The 21,937-nt window shown below is 47.2% G+C and overlaps 1 protein-coding gene across 4 annotated transcripts in view; it reads left to right on the top strand.

Annotated features, from left to right (window-relative positions):
• The window catches only part of DLG3 (discs large MAGUK scaffold protein 3), a 65,658-nt gene that overhangs the window by 24,862 nt on the left and 18,859 nt on the right, over window positions 1-21,937 (top strand). For all 4 annotated transcript variants that reach the window (XM_037512293.2, XM_037512292.2, XM_037512294.2 and 1 more), the window contains one exon: window positions 8,720-8,834. In XM_037512293.2, coding sequence (XP_037368190.1) covers window positions 8,720-8,834 — 115 coding nt within the window. The remainder of the gene's footprint in view (window positions 1-8,719; window positions 8,835-21,937) is intronic.

Below are 21,937 nucleotides of genomic sequence, written 5' to 3'. Positions count from 1 at the left end.
CAACATATTTCTTGATTTTTGTCTCTTCTTTCTATCCTCCATTGCCCCATACTGTCAGACCATTGAAGTTATTGTCTATGCTAGTAGAACTGCTTCCTCCTTTCTGTTCTGTCCTCTCTGTCTCTTTCTCCTCCCCCTCCACCTCATTTTAGATTACATCTGCAGAATAATCTCTGTCCAAACCACAAAGGTAACATCTTACCAAGCAGTCTTAAAGCCTACTCCAGGTGATCCTAGTTCTTCACTTTTCTTCAACTGAAGAGAACCCATTATGTTTTATGCTGTTTTAGAGATCAAAATTTAGGACTACCTGGCAGAAGAGATAGCCCTCAACCCAAAACTTTTCTCTGAAATAAGTAAGAATTGGCTTCCCAGCATTGTTTTGAGTAGAGACTAGAGGGCTAGCTGGTTTGGATGCTGTAAAAGCAGGGGCTACTTACACTAAAGGTTGTAGGAGCTAGGAAAAAAGGGGAAATGCTTAGTCTTCTGCTGTTAAGTCAGTTAAATATGCACGTGTGGGGCCTCCGTGGTGGTGCAAGGGCTTAAGTATCAGCACTATGAAGCTATCAGCAGCCATTGGCCAGGGAGTTACCCACATGGCACAGCAGACCTCTCCTGTCTCACCCGCTGTTTTCCTCAGCAGTGTATTTCAGTAGATCTGGCTGTTCTGCTCCCTACTCTCTCTCTCTGGTGAATCCTCTTACTCCCTGCACCTATGACCTACACCCCAACTCTTTAATACATAAATAAATAAAATAAATCTTAAAAAATATATACACATGCGGCCTCACACTATTCGCCCCACAAGAGCCGTGATACATGTGCATGCACACATGCACCTGATCATGTCATTTCCTTTACTTGAAATCATTCAGTGACTTCCTCCTATTACTCCTAGGATAAAAGCAAAAACCCTTACCATAGCCTATAAGATCTTGTACCATAACTTTCGGCTGGAACCGCCATCTTCCAGTCAGTTGCCAAAATGACCAACACAAAGGGAAAGAGAAGAGGGATCCGCTATATGTTCTCTAGGCTTTTTAGAAAACATGGAGTTGTTCCTTTGGCCACATACATGTAAATCTACAAGAAAGGTGATATTGTAGACATCAAGGGGATGGGCACTGTTCAAAAAGGAATGCCCCACAAACGTTACCATGGCAAAACTGGGAGAGTCTATAATGTTACCCAGCATGCAGTTGGCATTGTTGTAAACAAGAAAGTAAAGGGCAAGATTCTTGCAAAGATAATTAATGTTCGTATTGAGCACATTAAGCACTCTAAGAGCTGAGATAGCATCCTAAAACGTGTGAAAGAAAATGATCAGAAAAAAGGAAGCCAAAGAGAAGGGTACTTGGGTTCAGCTGAAGCGCCAGCCTGCTTCGCCTAGAGAAGCACACTTTGTGAGAACCAATGGGAAGGAGCCTGAGCTGCTGGGACCCATTCCCTATGAATTCATGGCATGATAGGTGTGCAAAAAGAAATAAAAGAGCTCTGGACTATAAAAATAAGATCTTGTACCATAGCCTATAAGACCTCTGCCTGCTCCCCAGTCTGATTTCCTGCTAGTATCCCTTTCCTTTCCTGTGAGCCAGACTGATCGTAACCTCAAGTGTGCTGTTCTTTCTGTCTGGAATGTTTTCTTCATCCCGTCCCCTACCTAACTAGGATCTTAAAGGCTCAGTTGAAATGTCATTTGTCATTTTCTCAGGGAAAGCTTTGTTAACACCTCTCCCAAGCAGCCTCCCCCCCCACACACACCAGTAGGTGAGGTCATCTTGTTAGTCTCTCAGCATTTTCTTCATAGCAACTGTCCCACGTGTAATTAAAAATTATAATTAAATAGTTTGTTTCTTGATTATAATTTTCAGGAACTGTTTTGATTGCCACTTTATCTCCACAGCGCCTGACACACAGTAGATATTTCAGTAAATATTTCAATAAATGAATAGAACTTCTGGGATGAGGAAAGGAAAGAAAGGTGGTAACAGGCATGAAGAATGTTCAGTATTAGGGAAGAGAACTCCAGAAAAGACTAACAGGAATGAACAAGTGGTGTTCCAGGGTTGCAGGCAGGCTAGCTGCAAAGAGGATCTGTATAATGATAGGTAGGTAGGCTGGAGGTGACAGAAGTATGTGCTGTAGCACTTCTTGAACAGTCAATTTGTTAGATGCTCTTGAGTTATTGCTGATCTTTATGTCAGGGTGGGGTGGTCACAAATTGAAATTTAAGGATGACTTTTGAAATAAGATTCTGAACTAGATTATAATTTAGGGAGCCTGGGGGCAGAAGAGTGATAAGGGCAATATAGCAGTGGTCCAGAGAAGAGGTGACACAATGTAGCTTAAATCAGGGCAAGAGATAAAATAGGAGAACATGAAGAGGCAAAATCAAGTAAGGCTATGATTATGAACATTTAGAAGAGATGGGAAGAGGAAGCAATTCGGAAGAAACATCAGCAAAACTTGAGGAAACGCTGTTGTATGCTGGGGAAAGGGGAAGTTTTACATGAGGTCATCAAATAGGGGGAGACAAAGCGGTCAAGTCTAGAGGTAGATAGAGCAGCATATGGGTAGTGGGATAAACCCAGGCCATTGCACCAGCAGGTCTAACCACTGGGGACCACCTTTTCTGTGATTATGCTATAGAAGGAACACTTGGGGTTCATCTTTGTCTTTGTCCATTCCAGATTGCAAACTTGGCCATTCTGTTTCATAACCGAAAGACTCATTAAAATGCTCTTCCTCTAACAAAAGATTGATCTGCCCTCACAGGTAAATTCTGCCTCCACTTCTTCAGGAAAAGAAAAGCTGCTAGAAGCTTTAGAATAGCACTTGGTTTTCACTTTCAGTCATAGCGGTTTCAGAATGTTGGAGTTCAGTTTGGTAGTGCCAATTTTTTTTTTTTTTATAGAGGCATGTTTTATTTATTTATTTATTTGTTTGTTTGTTTGTTTGTTTTGTTTATACATGCACTGGGTACAGTCAGAAGCGCGGGAGGGTGAGAGAATTCGCCAGAGCCAGAGCAGGGAGCAGAGCAGGCAGAAGGACCGAAGTACACTGCTGAGGGGAGCAGCGGGCGGCAGGAGAGGTCTGCTCGCCATGTGGGACCCTCCTCCGGTGGCCGGGGAGCAGCCGGGGATCGAACCGGCGTCGCAGAGGCCGCGGGCAGCTTCGCAACCCAGCGCTCAACTGCTGCGCCACCGGGGAGGCCCGGTAGTGCCAAATTTTTTCACGTGCGTAGGATTTGACCCTGTATTATCACTTGTAGGAGTCTATGCCATAAAAATGCTCATACAAATATACAATGTAGTATTGATTGTAATATTTAAAAATTGTAAACAATTTAAATATACCTTACTTGGGATATGACTGAATAAGTCATGCTCTATGGAACTTCCCCATTCCCTGGGGACCACCCTGTTCTATATCCATAATATGGCGTACTATACAGCCATGTAAAAGAATGAGGTAATTCTCTATGTGATGACATGGATAGGTTTTCATGATATATCAGGATCAAAAAAGTAGATGCTTCTGAATCTATGTGAGTGGTGAGTGTGTGCATACAAATAGCAGATACATGGAAGTAGGTCTGGAAGAGTACACACTGAAAATATTACTGGCTACTTAAGGAGAGGTGGGGTTTGCAGTTGTACTGCCCTTTTTTTGGAGAGCTTTCCAGTCTTCTTGACCACTGGGAGATACTTATCTTTTCCCTGAACCTACAAAACAAAAACAAAAATCAATTTTGTAAGTCAAGGCCAGCAGTCTCAAACTAGATTAGGCATCAGAATTGTTACAGGGCAGGGAGAGGGCACCCCAGAACCCCAAAACCTGCATGCTCTAAATAGGTTCTGCCATCCTCCACATCAAGACAAAACATACCCCAGTGTGTAAGACCTTTAATGGAAGAAACTTTAATACAATTAGTTTGGAATAGTGACAAGTGAGTGAATATAGTTTCCAAGCCAAGCACCCGAAGTTACCCGTTCCCTTGTGGACAAATGCCCAGCCAAGCAGGGTTGGCCCAAAGTGAACCACTGAGGCCTGAAAGCCTGCCATGCGTCTCGGGCACCTCCTGGTGGGGGCCCATAGGGAAGGGGCAGAAAGTGTCCAGCACATCTGAAACAGAAGGAACAAAATCAAAATTAAGATAAAAGCTGTCAGGCCTCCCTCGTGGTCTAGGGGTTAAGTCTCACCACTATGATCTCGACTGCCTGCATTTGATCCCCAACCAGGGAGCTAACCCACATGATGCAGCAGACCTCTCCTGTCTCGCCCACTGCTCCCCTCAGCAGTGGATTTCAGTAAATCCGCTTGTTCTGCTCCCCGCTCTGTCTCTGGTGAATCCTCTCACCCCCGCACCTCTGCCTACACCTAGTTCTTCTACACACACAAATTAAAATAATAGTAATAAAAAAAGATAAAAAGCTGCCATTGTTAACCTCCCCACGGGTCTCTCACCCACATCTGTTTCAACCAATACAAGACTTAAGAAGCCAGTGCAGCTTCTTCACGTGTGTCTCTCTGCTCCATATGCCTCCTCCAGGTCTCCTTTGGCTCTCCATCCTGCTTCCTTCCTTTTCCAATCTCCTCTCCAGTTTTTCTCCTCCCTGCTCAGCTCTACTCTCCTTTGGGTGGGGCAGGGAATGTGGAAACTCCCCATTCCCTGGGGATCACACTGTTAACAGAATCACTTTGATTGTTAAAATGCAAATTCCCAGGCCTGCTCAGCACATCCAGAGTCCATGTGTCTGGGATGAGGACCAAAATCCTGATCTTTCAGAGGCACTCCAAGTGGTCAATGAGAACTCCTCTTTTAGGTACTGACAGCTCCCTCTCTTTTCTTTCTGTATGATTAGCCAAAGGAAGGAGACAGTGATGATTCACCATAGATATCTTTGTGGGTCACAAATGGTTGGGTTCATCTGAATGGGGAAAAATGAATACAACACAGCTTGGCCAGCTTGAGATTTTGGTAATAAGTGTTGTTTCTTTAAAATGGTCTATTTAAAGTGCGCCCTCTGGGTTAGAGGCTGATCAGGGCCTCCTAGGCAGCCTCGTAGGCCCAGGAAATTCCTCCAACTATAGCTTCATTAGTTAAGAATGGAAAGAGAGGAGTGGGGCTTTTTGGCAAATTTGAGTTCTTAGAATTCAGATGCTTTTTATTTTTTTTTAAAGATTTATTTATGCATACAAGAGCTGGGGTACAGGCCAGAGATGTGAGGGGTGAGAGGATTCACCAGAGACAGAGTGGGGAACAGAACAGGCAGATTAACCAAAATACACTGCTGAGGGGAGCAGTGGGTGAGACAGGAGAGGTCTGTGCCATGTGGGTCACCTCCCTGGCCAGGGATCGAACTCATGCTGCAGTGGCTGAGGATAGCTTCATAGTGCTGCATCTTAATCCCTTCCACCATCAGGGAGGCCCCCTAAAAGGGAATATTTCTTTTTTTTAAAGATTTATTTATTTTATTTTTATACAAGAGCTGGGGTACAGGCCAGAGGCGAGGGAGGGTGAGAGGATTCACCAGAGGCAGAGCAGGGAGCAGAACAGGCAGACAACAGAAGTACACTGCTGAGGGGAACAGCGGGCGGGGCAGGAGAGGTCTGCCACACCATGTGGGATTCTCGCCGGCCAGCATCGAGCCTGCACTGCTGAGGCTGCGGACAGCTTCACAGCACTTCACAGCTTCAACCCGCTGCGCCACCGGGGAGGCCCTGGAAGGGAATATTTCTTAACTGCCTTTCCAAGGCCTCAGTGATGCTGGCAGTCATCAGTGAAATAAATGATTTGGGGCCTCCCTGGTGGCACAGTTAAAGACAGCACTATCAAGCTGCAGCATGAGTTCGATCCCTGGCTGAGTTCGATCCCTGGTGGGCCAGGGAGCTGACCCATATGGCACAAAAGACCTCTCCTGTCTCACCTGCTGCTCCCCTCAGCAGTGTATTTCAGTAGATCTGCCTGTTCTGCTCCCCACTCTCTCTGGTGAATCCTCTCACACCCCCCACACACCTCTGGCTTACACCCCATTTCTTGTATGCATAAATAAATAAATCTTTAACAATAAATAAATAAATACATGATTTGATTTATTAGTTTTGAGAACAGAAGTGTTGACTTGGACGCAGTTTTCTAATTTCCTCATTTATCCAACAGTCATTTACAGAGAGGCTGCTTTGTGTTTAGTGGACATTAGATAACTCTACAAATAAAACCATAGGTGGATGAGCAGCTGGAACTCTGTAAGGGGACTATCTGAATGGGAAAAATGAATAAAAACAGTTTAATAGACCTGAGATCTTCATAGTGTATAGAAAACAGAAGATAGATTCCTTAAAGCAATAGCTTTGTTCTCTTTCTGTAGTCTCTTTTAAGTGGGCCCTCTGACCCAGCGTTATCAACCTTGGATTGGGAGCTGAGGAAATGGTGGTTCGGTGGTTGTTTTTTAAAGGATTTTTTAAGAAATGTAGTTACTAAGCAACTGTCATGACCTGCTGCTAAGTTGGAGTTCAGCAGGCAAGTCACTTCCAAAGAAGGAAATATGTAAACAAGTTGCTAGAGGGGAAAAATGCCTTAAGGATAGATTGGGTATATATATTTTTCTGGCTTCAACACCTAGTTCTGCCTTTTATCTTCCCCAAGAAAGGGCTTCCTGGTTAGAAATATCTTTGTCTCACCCATTTCCCCCCTTAGCTGCTGTGTGCAGAGGCGGACCTGAAAGGACCCTACTGGAGGGCCAGGGTGGAGGACTGAGCCCTGGGGTAGAGCCCATGCCCAGCAGCTCTCCTGATACACGGCCTTGCTACTGCTGGCTTGGCAGCCTGGGGCTTCTGTGACACACTGGTCACCACCCTCCACCTTTAGATTAGGCTGCCTCATGGTAATGACGTGTTACCTCCTAACCCACGAACAGGGACATTGTCCCTCTGCTCTCCCACTTCCCTCTGACCCCAACCTTAACTGGTAAGTCAGCAACTTAACTGCTTCCTGCAGGATTTCAGGGGGACTGGAGTAGGTAATGAGGACAAATCACCGCCACAGCAGTGCGTGATAAATGAAAGAGCATATGAATTTTACCAGTTGACTTCACTGGTACCAGAGTGAACAAAAATAAACTGAGAAGAGGATGATTTGTGTTAGAAGTCCATCCCCTCCCCATTAGGCTTTTTAGCATTTCCTTTATACTCAGGTGAAGGTCAGGTTGCTTTGCAGAGGGAAGGGGGCGGGGAGTGTCAGGTATTGGAACAGGTGTTTTGTTTTCCGCCTGTAGAGTTGTACATACTAGAAGCTGATTCTTCATGCCAGCCCTCTGTGGTACATTAAAATGCTTTTGTGGAAATGTTTTTCCCTGGAGATGTGTTTGTTCTTTTAAAGCAGTTCCCCAACCTTCAACCCCTAGCATAAACTTTGACTTCCTTTAAAATCAGCGTGTCTTAGTGAAGCATGTCTATTTGCTGCCATTTCCACAGCCCACGCCTTAGATAAACCCCATTTTCTGTGGCAGTTCTAGACCTGAAAATTGTTGTGTGGTTGTGTCTCTGTTAAATGTAATACTGTGTTTTAATTGTTCCAGGAGAGTGTCACAGCAAATCAGCCCTGTAAATCGCCTTTCATAATAATCGTATTGCTAGTTAATTTTTTTCTAAGTTGGGGTTTCTTTAATTGGGCATGCTTTCATGGTAGATTCAGGCTGCTGTGATAGTGTTGATGGGCTACAAAGCTGAGGATGGACTTAGGACCTCACTGATGAGGTGATTTTGGATGAGGGAGATATCAGGTTTGTGTGAATTTGTTTTAATATTTGTTACTGAATCCCAAAGAAACTGTTACAAGGAAAACAACTTGGGAAAACTGTGATCTCATCTGATTGAGGTTGGTTTCGTTGGTCTTTACCTTTGTTCTGGGTTTCAAACTCTCCCTCTCCCCTCAAACAAAAAGTCATCTAGAAACAAATTGTCTGCCTTGCTAACAATGATATAATGGCCTCTGTTTCTTTCCAGCCCCTCCACTCAGTGTCTCAGGGCCATCTGTTCTCTGCAGTCTACTTTTTGGGAAAGTCTCTTTTCCCATCTGCTCTCATTGGGTCTTGGTGCCTGCTCCAAAGATTTATGAGGCTGCCCTGGAACCTATTTCCAGTTGTTCTTTTTTTTTCTTTTCTTTTTTTTTAAGATTTATTTATTTATTTATACAAGCAGTGGGTACAGTCAGAAGCGCGGGAGGGTGAGAGAATTCACCGGAGCCAGAGCAGGTTGCAGAACAGGCAGAAGGACCAAGGTACACTGCTGAGGGGAGCAGTGGGCGCTGCAGGAGAGGTCTGTGCACCATGTGGGACCCTCACCAGTGGCCGGGGATCGAACCGGCTGTGGGCAGCTTCGCAGCCCAGTGCTCAACCGCTGAGCCACCGGGGAGGCCCTCCAGTTGTTATTTTTTAAGGATCGGTTAGATCTCAAGGCTGATAGAAGCTTTTCCCATTTAATATATCCCCACGTCCCTCCTTTTTTCAAGTATAGTCTTTCCTTTTCTTAGGGCGTGGAGACAAGCCTGTTTTTCTGTGCTCCGAGGCAGGACTTTGCTTATCAAAGCAAAGATTGACTGGGCTGGCTCTGCTTTGAAGCCAGGTGTCCTCCTGGCTCTTTGGCCACTGGCACGCAGTCTCTGTGTGGCTCCTTGGTTCATTCTTTCCCTGCCCTTTCCCCTGTCTCCCTGACACAGAGTACAGTCGCTTTGAGTCGAAGATACATGATCTGCGAGAACAAATGATGAACAGCAGCATGAGCTCTGGGTCTGGGTCCCTCCGAACGAGTGAGAAGAGGTCCTTGTATGTCAGGTAAGTCGCACTTCAGAGCACTAGGCCTTGTGCTGCAGGAGGGGGAACTCAATGCCAGCCCAACCCTTCTTGTGTAACCAGTGGGGTAGGGAGTGTGTACTCCCTGTGCTGAAACAACATTTCTCTCTGTATACTCAGGTTGGGTACTTTAAGGCCAGCATCTCCTCCCTTTTGTGAACTGGCTTCTTGCTTTTCACTCATGAATGACTCAGTATGGGGAAATTTCAGCTTGCGCTAATTGTCAAAGGCCGTTGGGTGATTGTTGCTACTCAGGATTCAAAAAGCACTCCGATGTTCAGAGTGCTTTGCTTGCAATCTGTGATTTCAGGGGGTAACTTGGCATCCCCTTTCCACATATGCATAATAGACATAATCAGGATTTGTCTCGAGCATATCAACTATCACTGTGTTCTGGTACAGGGTCTTTTAAGAGACCAAAGAACTGACAGGTTGCTGCATTCTGGTTGTTTTCTTTTTTTTTTTTTTTTTTTTTTTTTTAATTGTATTTCCTCACTCCCCACCGCACTGGGCTGTTGTATCTCAGTCATGGGGCAGGATGGTGTACATTCCCCAGAAAGGGTGGGGGGAGGGGACAGATATAGACTGCTGAGTGTATTACTGCCTTGAGCTATTCAAAGATAGTGTCCAAGGTTGAGCTTCTGACCCTTGAGGCACATTATGGTACTTTGTCAGGTCAAAGTATAAACCTCTTGGGGAATTGTATTGCTAAATGAATAGCATGGACTCCTCATAGAATTAGGGGTAGCTTTCTTTTCCCTGCCTGGGCTTCTTGGCAAAGCTCCAACAGTCTGGTACAAATACATTGTGGTTCTCAAGGTTAAAATCCTCAGAGAAAGAGGTGGTGGGATTGCTTTCCTGAGCAGAGGCAGCCCCTTGGCCCCTCGTGTGTTTAATGCTCGGGTGTGGGGTTGTAGCAAACTCTGGGGTTGAATTTCTTTCTTGCGGCCTCTGATACCTGTTGGGGGAATGGGGAGGAGAGGCTGCTTTCTCTCACTGCCTGGCAACTGGAGGACTGCCCTGTCCTTAGGATTTGAGATGACTAATATTGAAAGTGAACCCATGTAAAGGCTAATTGCAAGTCTCCTAGTGCTTGATTTTCTTCCTCAGTTGGTAGTCACTGAGCCTACTGCAGGGTTTAGAGCCAAGGGCGCCCAGCTTGGAGAAGCCAGCACTGTTCTTTTCTAAGGTGAACTCTGAGTGCCACTGCTTGTGTGCAGAGAGCCTCTTTCTTTGGATTTGCTTGAGCTTACCTCCCGCTGTGAAGGGAGGAATGTGACAAGAAGCCTGGACTAGTCACTGGTGATATTTGCAGTCTCCTATTTGTGTCACTAGGCCCTTGCCCTGGATCTGCAGTCCAGACGCTGGGGCACTGATCGGGGAACCCACAATGTGCTGTAGTCCTCCACAAAAGGGCACTACTACGTGACTTGGTCATGATTGTTCTGTTCCGGGCTTCCAGCCCCTGCAGATGTGGCACTCCATTGTGCGTGGGAAGCTGCTCTTTAGGCAAGACGGTTTCTTGGGAGAGCTTTATTTTTAGATTTCCCCTCTCTGCCTGGCCTGTGCTAGATAGAGCTCTCCCTGCCCAGCCACTGGAGTGGAGCATTAGCTCTGGCCGGAAGACCTGGAACGCCCTTCTCAGGTTCCAGCAAGGAATGACTAGGGATTGCTTTGCCTCCCACTTGAGAGAGGGGTGGAGCTGAGCTGTTTCTAGTGAATCAGTTCATGCTCTGCCCATAACCTTATCTCCGTATTTAGACTACATCTGTATCATCTGAGGGAAGTAAATGTGCTTTTGAATAGTGGACCTTGGTGATCATTACACTTAATTGCAAGTAGGGATTTATGGCTAAAGCAATGAGCTAAGGTCGTCCTTCACTGAGCTGACCCCTTTGCTGGAGTCTGGCCTTATGGGATGCCTTTTGTGCCCATTTTTGGCCTTTTACTTTGCACTTGAGTCCTTTCCTTCAGCATGTAAGCGTATTCAAGTTTCTTCCATTCTTAAAAGGGAACAACTGCCCTCCCTACCAATTGCCCCATAAATTATTGCCCTGTTTCTCTTCCTCTCACCGCTTTTGCTGAATTGTATGCCAGGAGTCCCTAGTTCCTCAGGATGTTAATAAGTATTGTGTGAAAAATCAGTAGTTCAGTAGATTGAACAAATGCAGGATCACAGGGAAATAGAGGTTTTTTCACTATAATAAATTTCCAGGAGGGACTGTACTAGGCATTGTTTTCCAAAAATATAAGAGCATGGGAGCCTTTTTTGGAGAAATTTGTCCTAGCTCCAGGTTAGGAAATGTAGGAGTCCTCTGTTGTATTTGGTGCTGCTGCTTCTTCAGATTACCTCTCAGTAGGAAAGAAAGTGTGCATGTGCTTTTTAGAGTGGTGATGTGGTTCCAAGCAACTCTGGGAGGCTCCTAAGGAGCAGAAGTTCAGCTGCCTGTCAGGGATCAGCAGTGACCTCTTGTCAAATGCAACAACTGTTCCCCTGATTCCCCGCCATTGGTCTTCACTGCATTTGTTTACATGAATTACCTCCTTTTTTTCTTAACAGGCTCTTCCTTTCTAGCTATTTCTAAATACCTTTCATTAGCTTTAACCCATAAGTGACAGTGTCACTTATTTGCACACTTCAAATCCTGTCATTGTGTAAATGACATTCCTGATCTCTTCACTGGAGTCCAGACCTGAGATCAACTGCTTACTAGACAGTGCATGAGGCAGTCCTCCTGGGGCAGCAGACAATCGTTCCAAAGGGACCCCTCTGCCACTTTCCTCATCTAAGTTAATTGTATCACCCTTTCATGTGGAAAAGGGGTTAGGGTTGTTCTGTCACCCAAGGCAGAGCTCAGCTCAGTGTTAAGGAAGAAAGAGCTAATGATTAAAAATGCCTGTAAAAAGGAATGGACTGCTTCTAGAGAGAGTAAATATGATCTTTGCTCACTGGTGGTGTTATAGGGAGGACTAGGTCGCCTTTTGCCTGGGGACTGCAGAGGGGGTTGAAACTGAAGCAACAGTCTGGGCATCATGATCTATTCAGAAGCTTTCAGTAGCTCCCCAGTGTCTTTCAGATTAAGGGGAACAGACATTTAGGGAATACTTACTGTGTATCAAGACCTGTTATTCTCTCTAAATAGCTTTAAAAATCCTTTTGAAGCTATGAAGTAGACATTACTATTCTCATTTTGCAGATGAGAAAACAGACTCTAGCTTATAGCTAAGAAGTTCCAAAACTGGATTTTGAACCTGGCTGTTCTGACTATAAAGCTTGGTTCTTTCAACATTTCCCAGACTTGCTGGTAGTGTGACAGTGAACACACGTGCTCCTCTACTGTGGATGTGGACATTTTTAACAAGCAATTGAAACATTCAGGAATGACCTCTTGTGTGTCACAATAGACATTGCTGTTTCCTTTGAACAACTGAACATTATACATACTTTATCTCCTACTACTTGGAAAGCAGTAAAGCACAGGGCTAAGAATTTGGGTGTGGTTTTGGGGGTACATTCTAGGAAGGAACAGAGGCGGTTCCTGCCCTCCAGCAGCTTACCATCCCATCTTTATAAAAATCCTGAGCAGCAAGTGGTTAAAGAGAAAGAACCCCTTTAGTGGAAATTTCACCACTGATTCTTTTCCCTGTTGTTTCCTGACATTGATTCTCTCTTCCCTTCCCCCGAGTCTCCATCCTTCTTTTGTGTACATAGGGTTGCAAAGCTGTTTTGAAGCAAATAAGACCATCTTCCAGCTATATGGAGGGTACAGCAGGTGAAATCTGAGTGAGCCACACATGTATTAAACCACTGGGGATATGAGATTGGTGGAGCCAGGAGCAGGGGGGAAGAGGGAAAGATGAAACTTGGTTTTAAAGTTATGAGTGATAATGGGACGTCCTTCCTCACCCTTTACTGTACTAGAATCATCTCAAAATGAGCAGGATGGGATGAGCAGGATGAGCAGAGCCCCTCTTTCTGCCCAGCTCAGGGCCTTTGCTCTGCTGGGGAATTTGCCCTGTAAACTGGAAAAGTCTCTCTTGAGTCTCTTGCTCTGGGTTAGGGTAGAATTTCAGGGCTCTCCAAGTTCTATTCTTATACCTTATTTTATCTATGTATTGAATGAATGAAGACTTGGTCCTCCAAAGGTGCCAAGAGACTATATAGTACATTTGTGGAAAATAGCTTTTGCAAGCTTGTTCAGGCTAGCCTGCTCGCATTTCTTTGCAGCCAGAGGACAGCAGCATTTTGGAAGTCCCTGGCCTCCTGGCTGGCCATCTGCCACTCTAGTCTTCTCACTCTAGGAAGGAAATTCTGCTTGGGGAATCTGTAGACTTGATTCAAGAAACATTGTCAGAAATATTGACTTGGTCATCAGAGAAGGTTGGAGAATGCTCCTTCCTGTCAACAGGCAGACGTTAATTGTGCCACTAGCATATGCTTAGCCCAGGGTGGTGCTTGGGGGAGCTCGACTTTGCTTGTTCATCACTGAGTTCAGTAGTGGATTAAGGTGCCAGTCAGGTCTATTGGCAGAATTGCAGAATTTGCAGGTGATGATAATATGGAGGTTAAAAAGCTACAACAATTTATGTGAGTATTCAGGGCTACCAGAAGGTGGAGCAGAGTTTCCTGTATCAGCAGTTCTGGAACTGCCTCTTCTTAGATCATGTACCCAAAACACTAGGCCTGGATCTGTGCTCATAATCCCCTAAACTGATGCAGTCATCCACAGGTGTTGTGAACCCCAAACATCCACATGTTGTGGAGTGATTGTTCTTTGAATACTGCTGCCACTTCATAATTGCCTTCTCAGGTCTGAGACTTTGTGACAGAGTAAGAATAGCTGCCCACTTCCCTGTTCTCTTTCACATCTTCAAGGTTTGCCAGGGTAGCCTGACTTGCTGCCGGCTGTACTTGTTCCTCTTGTGATGACCCATCTTGTGTCTACTTGAGCATTCAACTTTGGGCTTCTAGGCTGCTCTTAAGCTGATGGAAATTTTTAACTCAGTAATCAAGAACAGATTTGTGACTGCTGTTTCTATGGCTCTCCAGGCATGCTTTATACAGGCAAAGAATTGGCTGCTCAGTTTTCAAATAAAATATACCCTTTATCTGGTACTTTGTCTCAGCTTGGGCTGCTATAACAAAATACCATAGATTGGATGACCTAAGAGATTTATTATCACAGTGCTGGAGGCTGGGAAGTCTATGAGCTGGGTGCTGGCGGATCTGGGTTCTGGTGAGGGCCCCTGTGGAGGCAGGAATGCTCACTGAGCAGGTTTTCTGATCCAGCAGACCGGGTAAAGGAGGAGTCCTGGAACCCTCAGTGGCTTTTGCAGGCTTTTATTGGGATTACCAGGTACATGGCAGGTAGGGGTGCAGGCCTCCCAGCCCCCGCAAGTTTTCACGCTTTCTGGGCTCTCTGGCGTTCTCTCGCGTTCTCTCTGCTGTTTCTTCTTCTACTTCTGTCTCGGCTTCTGCTGGTGTCCCGGCGAAGCAGCCCCTAAAAGCCCAGTCTCAGCCCAGGTGAATCCAATCTACATATGCCCACACCCTATTCCAGGTGCCCGCCATCAGGCATGCATTCGGGATCACAGGGTTCCATCATCTATCCTAATGGCGGGAGGGCAGAAAAGCCTGATACTTTTTACCTTACCCTACAGCCCCTGAAGTGTAGTGACTGCCTTCTTGCTGTGTCCTCACATGGCCTTTCCTGAGTGCCTACAAGAAGAGGGGGAGAGGGGCAGGAAGAGGGAGAGAAATCAACATTTTGTCTCTTTCTCTTCTTATAAGGGCACTAATCTCACAATGAGAGCTCTCCCTTATGACCTCATTACCTACTAATTACCTTCCTGTAAAGGCAGGAATGGGTACAGTGCAGGTTTTCTGATCCCATGCAGACTGGGTGAAGGAGGAATTGGAGCCCTCAGTGGTTTTTGCAGGTCTTTTTATTGGGATTTACCCGGTACACAGCAGGCAAGGGTGCTGGGGGGCTGGGAGGCTGACAGACCTCCCAGCCCCCAGCAAGTCTTCACTCTATCTGGGCTCTCTGGCCTTCTCTGCTTCTCTTGGCTTCTGCTGGCGTCCCCGTGACTCCACCCTTAAAAGCCCAGTCTCAGCCCAGGTGAATCCCATCTACCTATGCCCACACCCTACTCCAGGTGTCCGCCATCAGGCATGCATTCAGGACCGCAAGGTTCCGTCATCTATCCTGATGGCGGGAGGGCAGAAAAGCCTGACATTTTCTTTACCCTACACTTCCCAAAAGCCAGCCTCCGAATCCCATCACAGTAAAGGTTAGGGCTTTAACATATGGGTGGGTGGGGGCACGTGGGCACAAACATTCAGCCCTTAACACCAAAGAAAGGGCCTCCCTGGTGGCACATGGGGTTAAGACGCTACCTATGAGGCTATCCGCAGCCTCTGCTGCACGAGTTTGATCCCTGACCAGCCAGGGAGCTACCCACATGGCACAGCAGATCTCTCCTGTCTCTCCTGCTGCTCCCCTCAGCAGTGTATTTCAGTCAATCCGCCTGTTCTGTTCCCCACTGTAATGGGCCAGGAATGGGCACAGGGCAGGATTTCTAATCCAGCAGACCGGGTAAAGGAGAGAGTCCTGGAGACCTCGGTGGCTTTTGTAGGCTTTTATTGGGATTTACCAGGTACACGGCAGGCATAGGTGCTGGGGGGCCAGGAGGCTGGCAGGCCTTCCAGCCCCCAGCAAGTCTTCACTCTATCTGGGCTCTCCGGCGTTTTCTCGTGGCCTTGCTGCTCTGCTTTCTCGTAGTTCTGCTTCTGCTTCTCATCTCGGCTTCTGCTGGCATCCCATGGCGCCGCCCTTAAAAGCCCAGTCTTAGCCCAGGTGAATCCCATCTACCTATGCCCACACCCTACTCTAGGTGCCCGCCATCAGGCATGCATTCAGGACCACAAGGATCCATCATCTACCCTGATGGCGGGAGGGCAGAAAAGCCTGATACTTTTACCTTACCCTACACCCACTCTGTCTGTGGTGAATCCTTTCACCCCCCTACACCTCTGGCCTGTGCGCAGTTCTTACATGCATAAATAAATAAATCTTTAAAAATTAAAAAAAAAAACAACAACAAACAGTGACCAAAGAGAGAAAGTCTTATCCTGTAGCCTAACTGCTATGGGCAGGGAATGCAATGGGAGAAGGTACAGAGGGACTGTAACTGGGATGTAACTGAGAGGGTGTCCTGTGTCCCCCCAATTCCAGCCTGACCTCACCCAACATGCATAAGCTCAATCCTCACAGGACTTCTTCCCCTTGGCGATACAATATGAAAGATTAAAAAAACATGGAAGAGTTCAATAGCAATAAACAGAAAATGAAATGAAAGGTCATTGCTAAACACATACTATGAATTTAGAAGGAGAAAGTTTGCTGTGGGCACAGGGTGTCAGAGAGGGACTTGGGTTGGGTTTCAAAGTTGCTGCTGAGGGAGCAAGGGGACAGGCCTCCTCAGCACGCAGATGACTGGAGCCCCAGGCAGAGAGGTGGGCATGCTAAAAGGGTGAGGGCTAAGAGGGTGAGGGCAGGGGAAGCAGCCACTTGCCTTGGAGGCTGGAGTGCTGAAGTGGTCTTGTTTGTTTTGTGAAACCAGCTTGACCAGTTTCCTAGGTAGATGCCAGTTATTCTCTTTGCCTTCCTCTTCCATAGGACACCAGGGTTGGCTGTGCCAAATGCTTGTGATTTCTCTGGATCGTTCAGACTGAAACTGCAGAGACTTCTGCCTGGTCACCTGTTTCCTTTGAGCTAATTGTATTCCTGCTTTCCCAGATAGCAGTGAGGTCGCAGCTGAAAGGAAAATTAGGCAAAGTCCCCCAGAGGTGCAGGGCAGACAGCTGTTTGGGGTACAACTTTTGAAGGGTCACCACTTAACCTATCCTTCAAGACCTTGGACACTGCTTTCTCCTTAGGAAGACCAGTAGCAGTGGTATTAAAAGCTGTGGCACTGAGGATCTTCTGGGGAACTCCATCCTGAACACCCTGGGAAGTGTTTGCTTTTTCCAGCTGTTGTTACCAGGGCCCCTTCGCAGCTTTCCCTTTGGTTCTCCTGCTGCATTTGCCCAGGGTCCATGCTCTTTACCCTGCTCTTAAGACAAGTTAGTATTTGTCTGGCCTAGCCACGATGTTTGAGAAGTTGCAGAAAAACCAGCACTGGCTCTCCCTTGCTTCACAGAGGTGCATCACCAAGGAGGAACATGTTCAGGGCTCAAAATTCATCTTTGATGTAGGCCGCTCCTGTGATCCTGGGTTGTGGATGGGAATATTTCCATAAGCTTTGTTCTCTCTTGACAGTGTTTCCCTCTGACCTGAACATTCCTTAACTTGAGGCCTCTGTGGAATACTTTTTATCTAGACCCAGAAAGAATAAAGGGTTTCTGAGGCCTCCCATCTCCCAGCATACCATCTTGTCAGATAAGCTCACACACAAGGTAGGACCAAGGTAACAGAGGTTAACTGTGGTCTTTAGGTGTCTGGAGACAAAGATGTGTTGCCTGCTTTTTTTCCTGCTCACTCTCTTTTTGAGTCAGAGGTTTAAAAGGTTGGTTTCTGTGTCACCTAGGCCTTGCATGGGTAGGACTGTGGCTTTCAGACAGTGGTTCGGTCTGGTTTGAAAGGGTAGCACTGTATGTGTGCCTTGCCTTTCCTTGCCTTTCGCTAGCACTTGTCCTACCAATAGAAATGGGCAGGCAGGAGGATCTGTATGCCTTCATCCTCTTACCAGGCTTACCCATGCCTTTGTAACAAGGAGCCAATCTTGTTACTTCATTAGCGTTGCAGGCTATTCCTAAGAGAGTTTGTCCCTATAGATGGCCACAGTTTAGCATGCTTCTTAAAGATCTTAGGTAAGCATTTGATAGTTTTTCAAATTTTATTAACATCTAATTTACAACCTGAAACATGTCATTTAAAAAATTATTTTCATACATCATTGTTCATTTTTGTATAGTATTTGATTTCTCCCTTCAGTTGTAGTCCCCACAGTTCTCCCACTACCACAGCACCCATGATCCAGCTTCCCCTTTCCTTGTGTTTTTCTCTCCCTTGTTTCAGCCTTGGCTGTGGATGTCTCAAATCTACAGTAGCTTGCAAGTTTTGCCTTTTTCCTAACCCTTTGTTCTGTTACTCTATATTCCACCTATAAATGAAACCATCTGATATTTATCTTTTTCCTTCTGACTTAGTTTGCTTAGCATAATCACTTCCAGCTCCATCCATGCTGCTGCAAATGGCATGGGTTTATCTTTTTTGCTTGCTGAGTAGTATCCCCTTGTGTATGTATATGCCACATCTTCCTGATAAACTCATCTGTTTTGGGGCATTTGGGTTGTGCCTGAAACATGTCATGTAAAAGGTGCTTTGGCTTTACTACTCAGGCCTGTTGTATTTTTTTAAAAAAGATTTATTTTATTTATGCATATAAGGACTGGGGTGTAGGCCAGAGGTGTAGAGGAGGGAGAGGATTCGCCAGAGACAGAGTGGGGAACAGGCAGATGGACTGAAATACACTGCTGAGGGGAGCAGCGGGCAACACAGGAGAGGTCTGCTGTGCCATGTGGGTCACCTCCATGCCCAGGGATTGAACTCGTGCTGCAGTGGCTGGCGATAGCTTCATAGTGGTGAGACTTTAACTCCTGTGCCAGCAGGGAGGCCCAGGCCTGTTGTCTTTTACTGGGTTACTTTCCATATGAATATGTGTCCGAGTAAAGATTAAAAAAAAAAGGCCAAGGCAATGAAGTTGGTCACATGAGGCATGTTAGGTGAGTGCCAGACTCTTCAGCTAGACTGGTCCACAGGCACATGCACGAGTGCTGCTTACACCACACGCCCTGCACTAGCTGAAGGATCTCTGCCATTCTCTACCTTTTGAAATCCCAAGCCTTCCTTCGTTGGGGCCTAATTCAAAAGTCAACACCTGCTCGAAGCTCTCCCCACCTAGATGTAATCTCTGCTCCCTCTGAATGCTTTCAGGCTGTCCTGCCTTCCTCTCTCTGTTACAACATATTCTGTCAGATAGCACATTGCATAGGGCCAGGGTTTTATCTTGCTTTTGTATCTCCTGTTGAACACAGGGCCTGTAGGGTAAGGTAAAAGGTATCAGGCTTTTCTGCCCTTCCGCCATCAGGATAGATGAGGGAGCCCTGTGATCCTGGGTGCATGCCTGATGGCAGGCACCTGAAGTGGGTCCACCTGGGCTAAGAGACTGATTTATAAGGGTGGTGCAGCAGAGTGCGGGGTGTGGTAGTGTGGTGTCGAGGGTGGAGGAGTGGAGTGTACGGAGGAGAGCGGCGACTACAAACCACGGCGAAGAGCATGTGGCTGCGAGAACCGTTCATAAACCTGCTCGGAATGGGTTGGTTGCTTTACAACTGGCATAGACGGCAGGACGGTTCGAGGCAGGACACCTCTACACAGACGAAACCCTTTGAAACCTGGGGAGGGATCCCCGGATGGCCGGCCACGAGCAGATAGTACTCGGTGGCCGACCTCCTTGCCCAGTGGGCACCTCCCCAGGAATGGCCAGAGGTAGATGAATCCCCGGGGCAGTTGGAACAGGCCCTGTATGAAATAGAAGAAACCCTGAGTGGATGCAGTGCCCGCGAGGTGGCAGGAGCCATTAGATGGGTGTTTCTCACGGCTCTGCGAGAGTACCGGCAAAAAGAGCAATATAGGATCCAGCAAGTGCCTGGGGTCTACCTGTAACTTTAAAAGAAATCCAGACTGCATGTGAAACATGTGTAGTATGTTCTAGGACTTACCCCGGAGACCTTTTGCATCTACAGGCCAGGTGTTGCGGGGGCAGGTACCCCTGACACGCTGGCAGATTAACATCATTGGACCACTACCTCACTCCGATGGACAACAATATGCTGTCACCTGTGTGGACACTGCTACCGGGTTATTGGCAGCTTACCCTGCTCCACATGCGGACCAAAAGGCAGTTTTGGCAGCACTGGCATGCCTATGTGCTGCATATGGACGTCCACTGGTAGTGGAGAGCGATCAAGGGACTCATTTTACAGGAGCCCGGGTGCAGCAGTGGGCCAAGAACATGGGTGTTGAATGGAAGTTTCACACTCCCTATAATCCCAAAGCTGCAGGGATTATAGAGAGGTATAATGGCCTGCTGAAGCAAGGACTAAGAGCCACTGCCCCCACTCAGATGCTGGCCGGGTGAAGCCAACGTCTATGGGAGGTGTTGCAGACATTGAATGAGAGGAGCAGGAGAGGTGGCCTGGCTCCAGTGGAGGCATTGCTACATTGTGCCGCTGCTCCCATCCAATTACAAATAAAGACTTCAGACATGTTATTAAAACTGGGACTTGAACAGCAGGGCAACATCCTATTGCCAGCCCCAACTGGAGTGGATGCAGGGCAGACTGTGGACTGGGAATGGCCCTGGACAGTGAAGGCTCCCCACATGCGGTGGGTGGCTCTGATAGCCCCTTGGGGTCGTGGCCTGGAGGCCGATTTACAGATAAAACCATGGGTGAGTGTGCAGTGGCCGCCATGGGTGCGTGTTATCCACCCTGGAGTGGCAGATCAGCGGGCAATCCTCAAGGGGACATTTGTAATAACTCTGTGGCCCATTATGAGCTCTCCACTCCTGCTGCATGTAGAACCCACTGATGCCAGCGACAATATTGTCCTCAGATGCCAAATTGGCATGTATATTGCCCGATGGGAGGGATCTCCCATTGCTGGTACCGGTAACATCTCTGTCTTTCTGCCCCTAGGAAAATTAAGTTTAGTCATTTTGTGATGTATTTGCTTTTGTGGGCCATGGCTGCACTATTTATGTTTGCTTAAAAATTTGTATATACATGGACTATATGGCAGAAAACCCTGAGGGGGTGGACTGTAGGGTAAGGTAAAAGGTATCAGGCTTTTCTGCCCTCCCGCCATCAGGATAGATGAGGGAGCCCTGTGATCCTGGGTGCATGCCTGATGGCGGGCACCTGAAGTGGGTCCACCTGGGCTAAGAGACTGATTTATAAGGGTGGTGCAGCAGAGTGCGGGGTGTGGTAGTGCGGTGTCGAGGGTGGAGGAGTGGAGTGTACAGAGGAGTGTGGCGACTACAAACCACGGCGAAGAGCATGTGGCTGCGAGAACCGTTCATAAACCTGCCCGGAATGGGTTGGTTGCTTTACAGGGCCCCACACAGAGTAGACTTAGGGAATATTTAAATAATGGAAGAAAAGTATTTTCTAGGTTTACTCATGGGGAGAGGTCACTGTAGGGTAAGGTAAAAAGTATCAGGTTTTTCTGCCCTCCTGCCATTAGGGTAGATGACAGAACCCTGTGGTCCCGAATGCATGCCTGATGGCAGGCACCTGGAGTAGGGTGTGGGCATAGGTAGATGGGATTCACCTGGGCTGAGACTGGATTTATAAGGGCCGTGTCACAGCGATGCCAGCAGAAGAAGCAGAACGAACGGAAGAAGCAGAGCATCAGAGAACACCGGAGAGCCCAGACAGAGTAAAGACTTGCTGGGGGCCGGGAGACCTGCCAGTCTCCTGGCCCCCCAGCACCCCTGCCTGCTGTGTACCTGGTAATCCCAATAAAAGCCTGCCACTGAGGGCTCCAGGACTCTCTTCCCCCTTACCCTGTCTGCTGGATCAGAAAACCTGCCCTGTGCCCATTCCTGCCCTTATATTTGGCATTAGTTGGCAAGATGATCCATGCAGACGGGTATGGAGCCCTCCGAAGACCTGGAGGGACTGAGGAGTAGCAGACTGTGTTTGCCCGTGACAACGCTGGATGTATCATGGTAGCACAGGAGATGGACGAGGTCCATGGAGCTGTGGGATGAGACCTCGCCTGGAGGAGGAGATGCCTGAGAGGACCAGCCAACGACCCCTGAGGCAGCAAGAGTCGTCGGGGAAGAAAGGACCATGATTCGGAGCTCGCCAGTGTGGACAAAGGAAAAGCCGATGAACTTGGACTAATGAACTAACAATCCCGCCAGAAGACAGAGGACCTTGGCAAGTTTGATATGTTTTCGGGACCCTGGGGGTGGATGGTATCGTTTAAAATCAAGGCATGGCCAGTGGG

The sequence above is a fragment of the Talpa occidentalis genome, unplaced genomic scaffold, assembly GCF_014898055.3.
Source record: "Talpa occidentalis isolate TD23 unplaced genomic scaffold, MPIMG_talOcc4v2.1 talOcc4.15, whole genome shotgun sequence".
Taxonomy (NCBI): Eukaryota; Metazoa; Chordata; class Mammalia; order Eulipotyphla; family Talpidae; genus Talpa; species Talpa occidentalis.
Note: the sequence above shows the minus strand (reverse complement) of the source record. Positions and strands in the feature narration are given on the sequence as shown.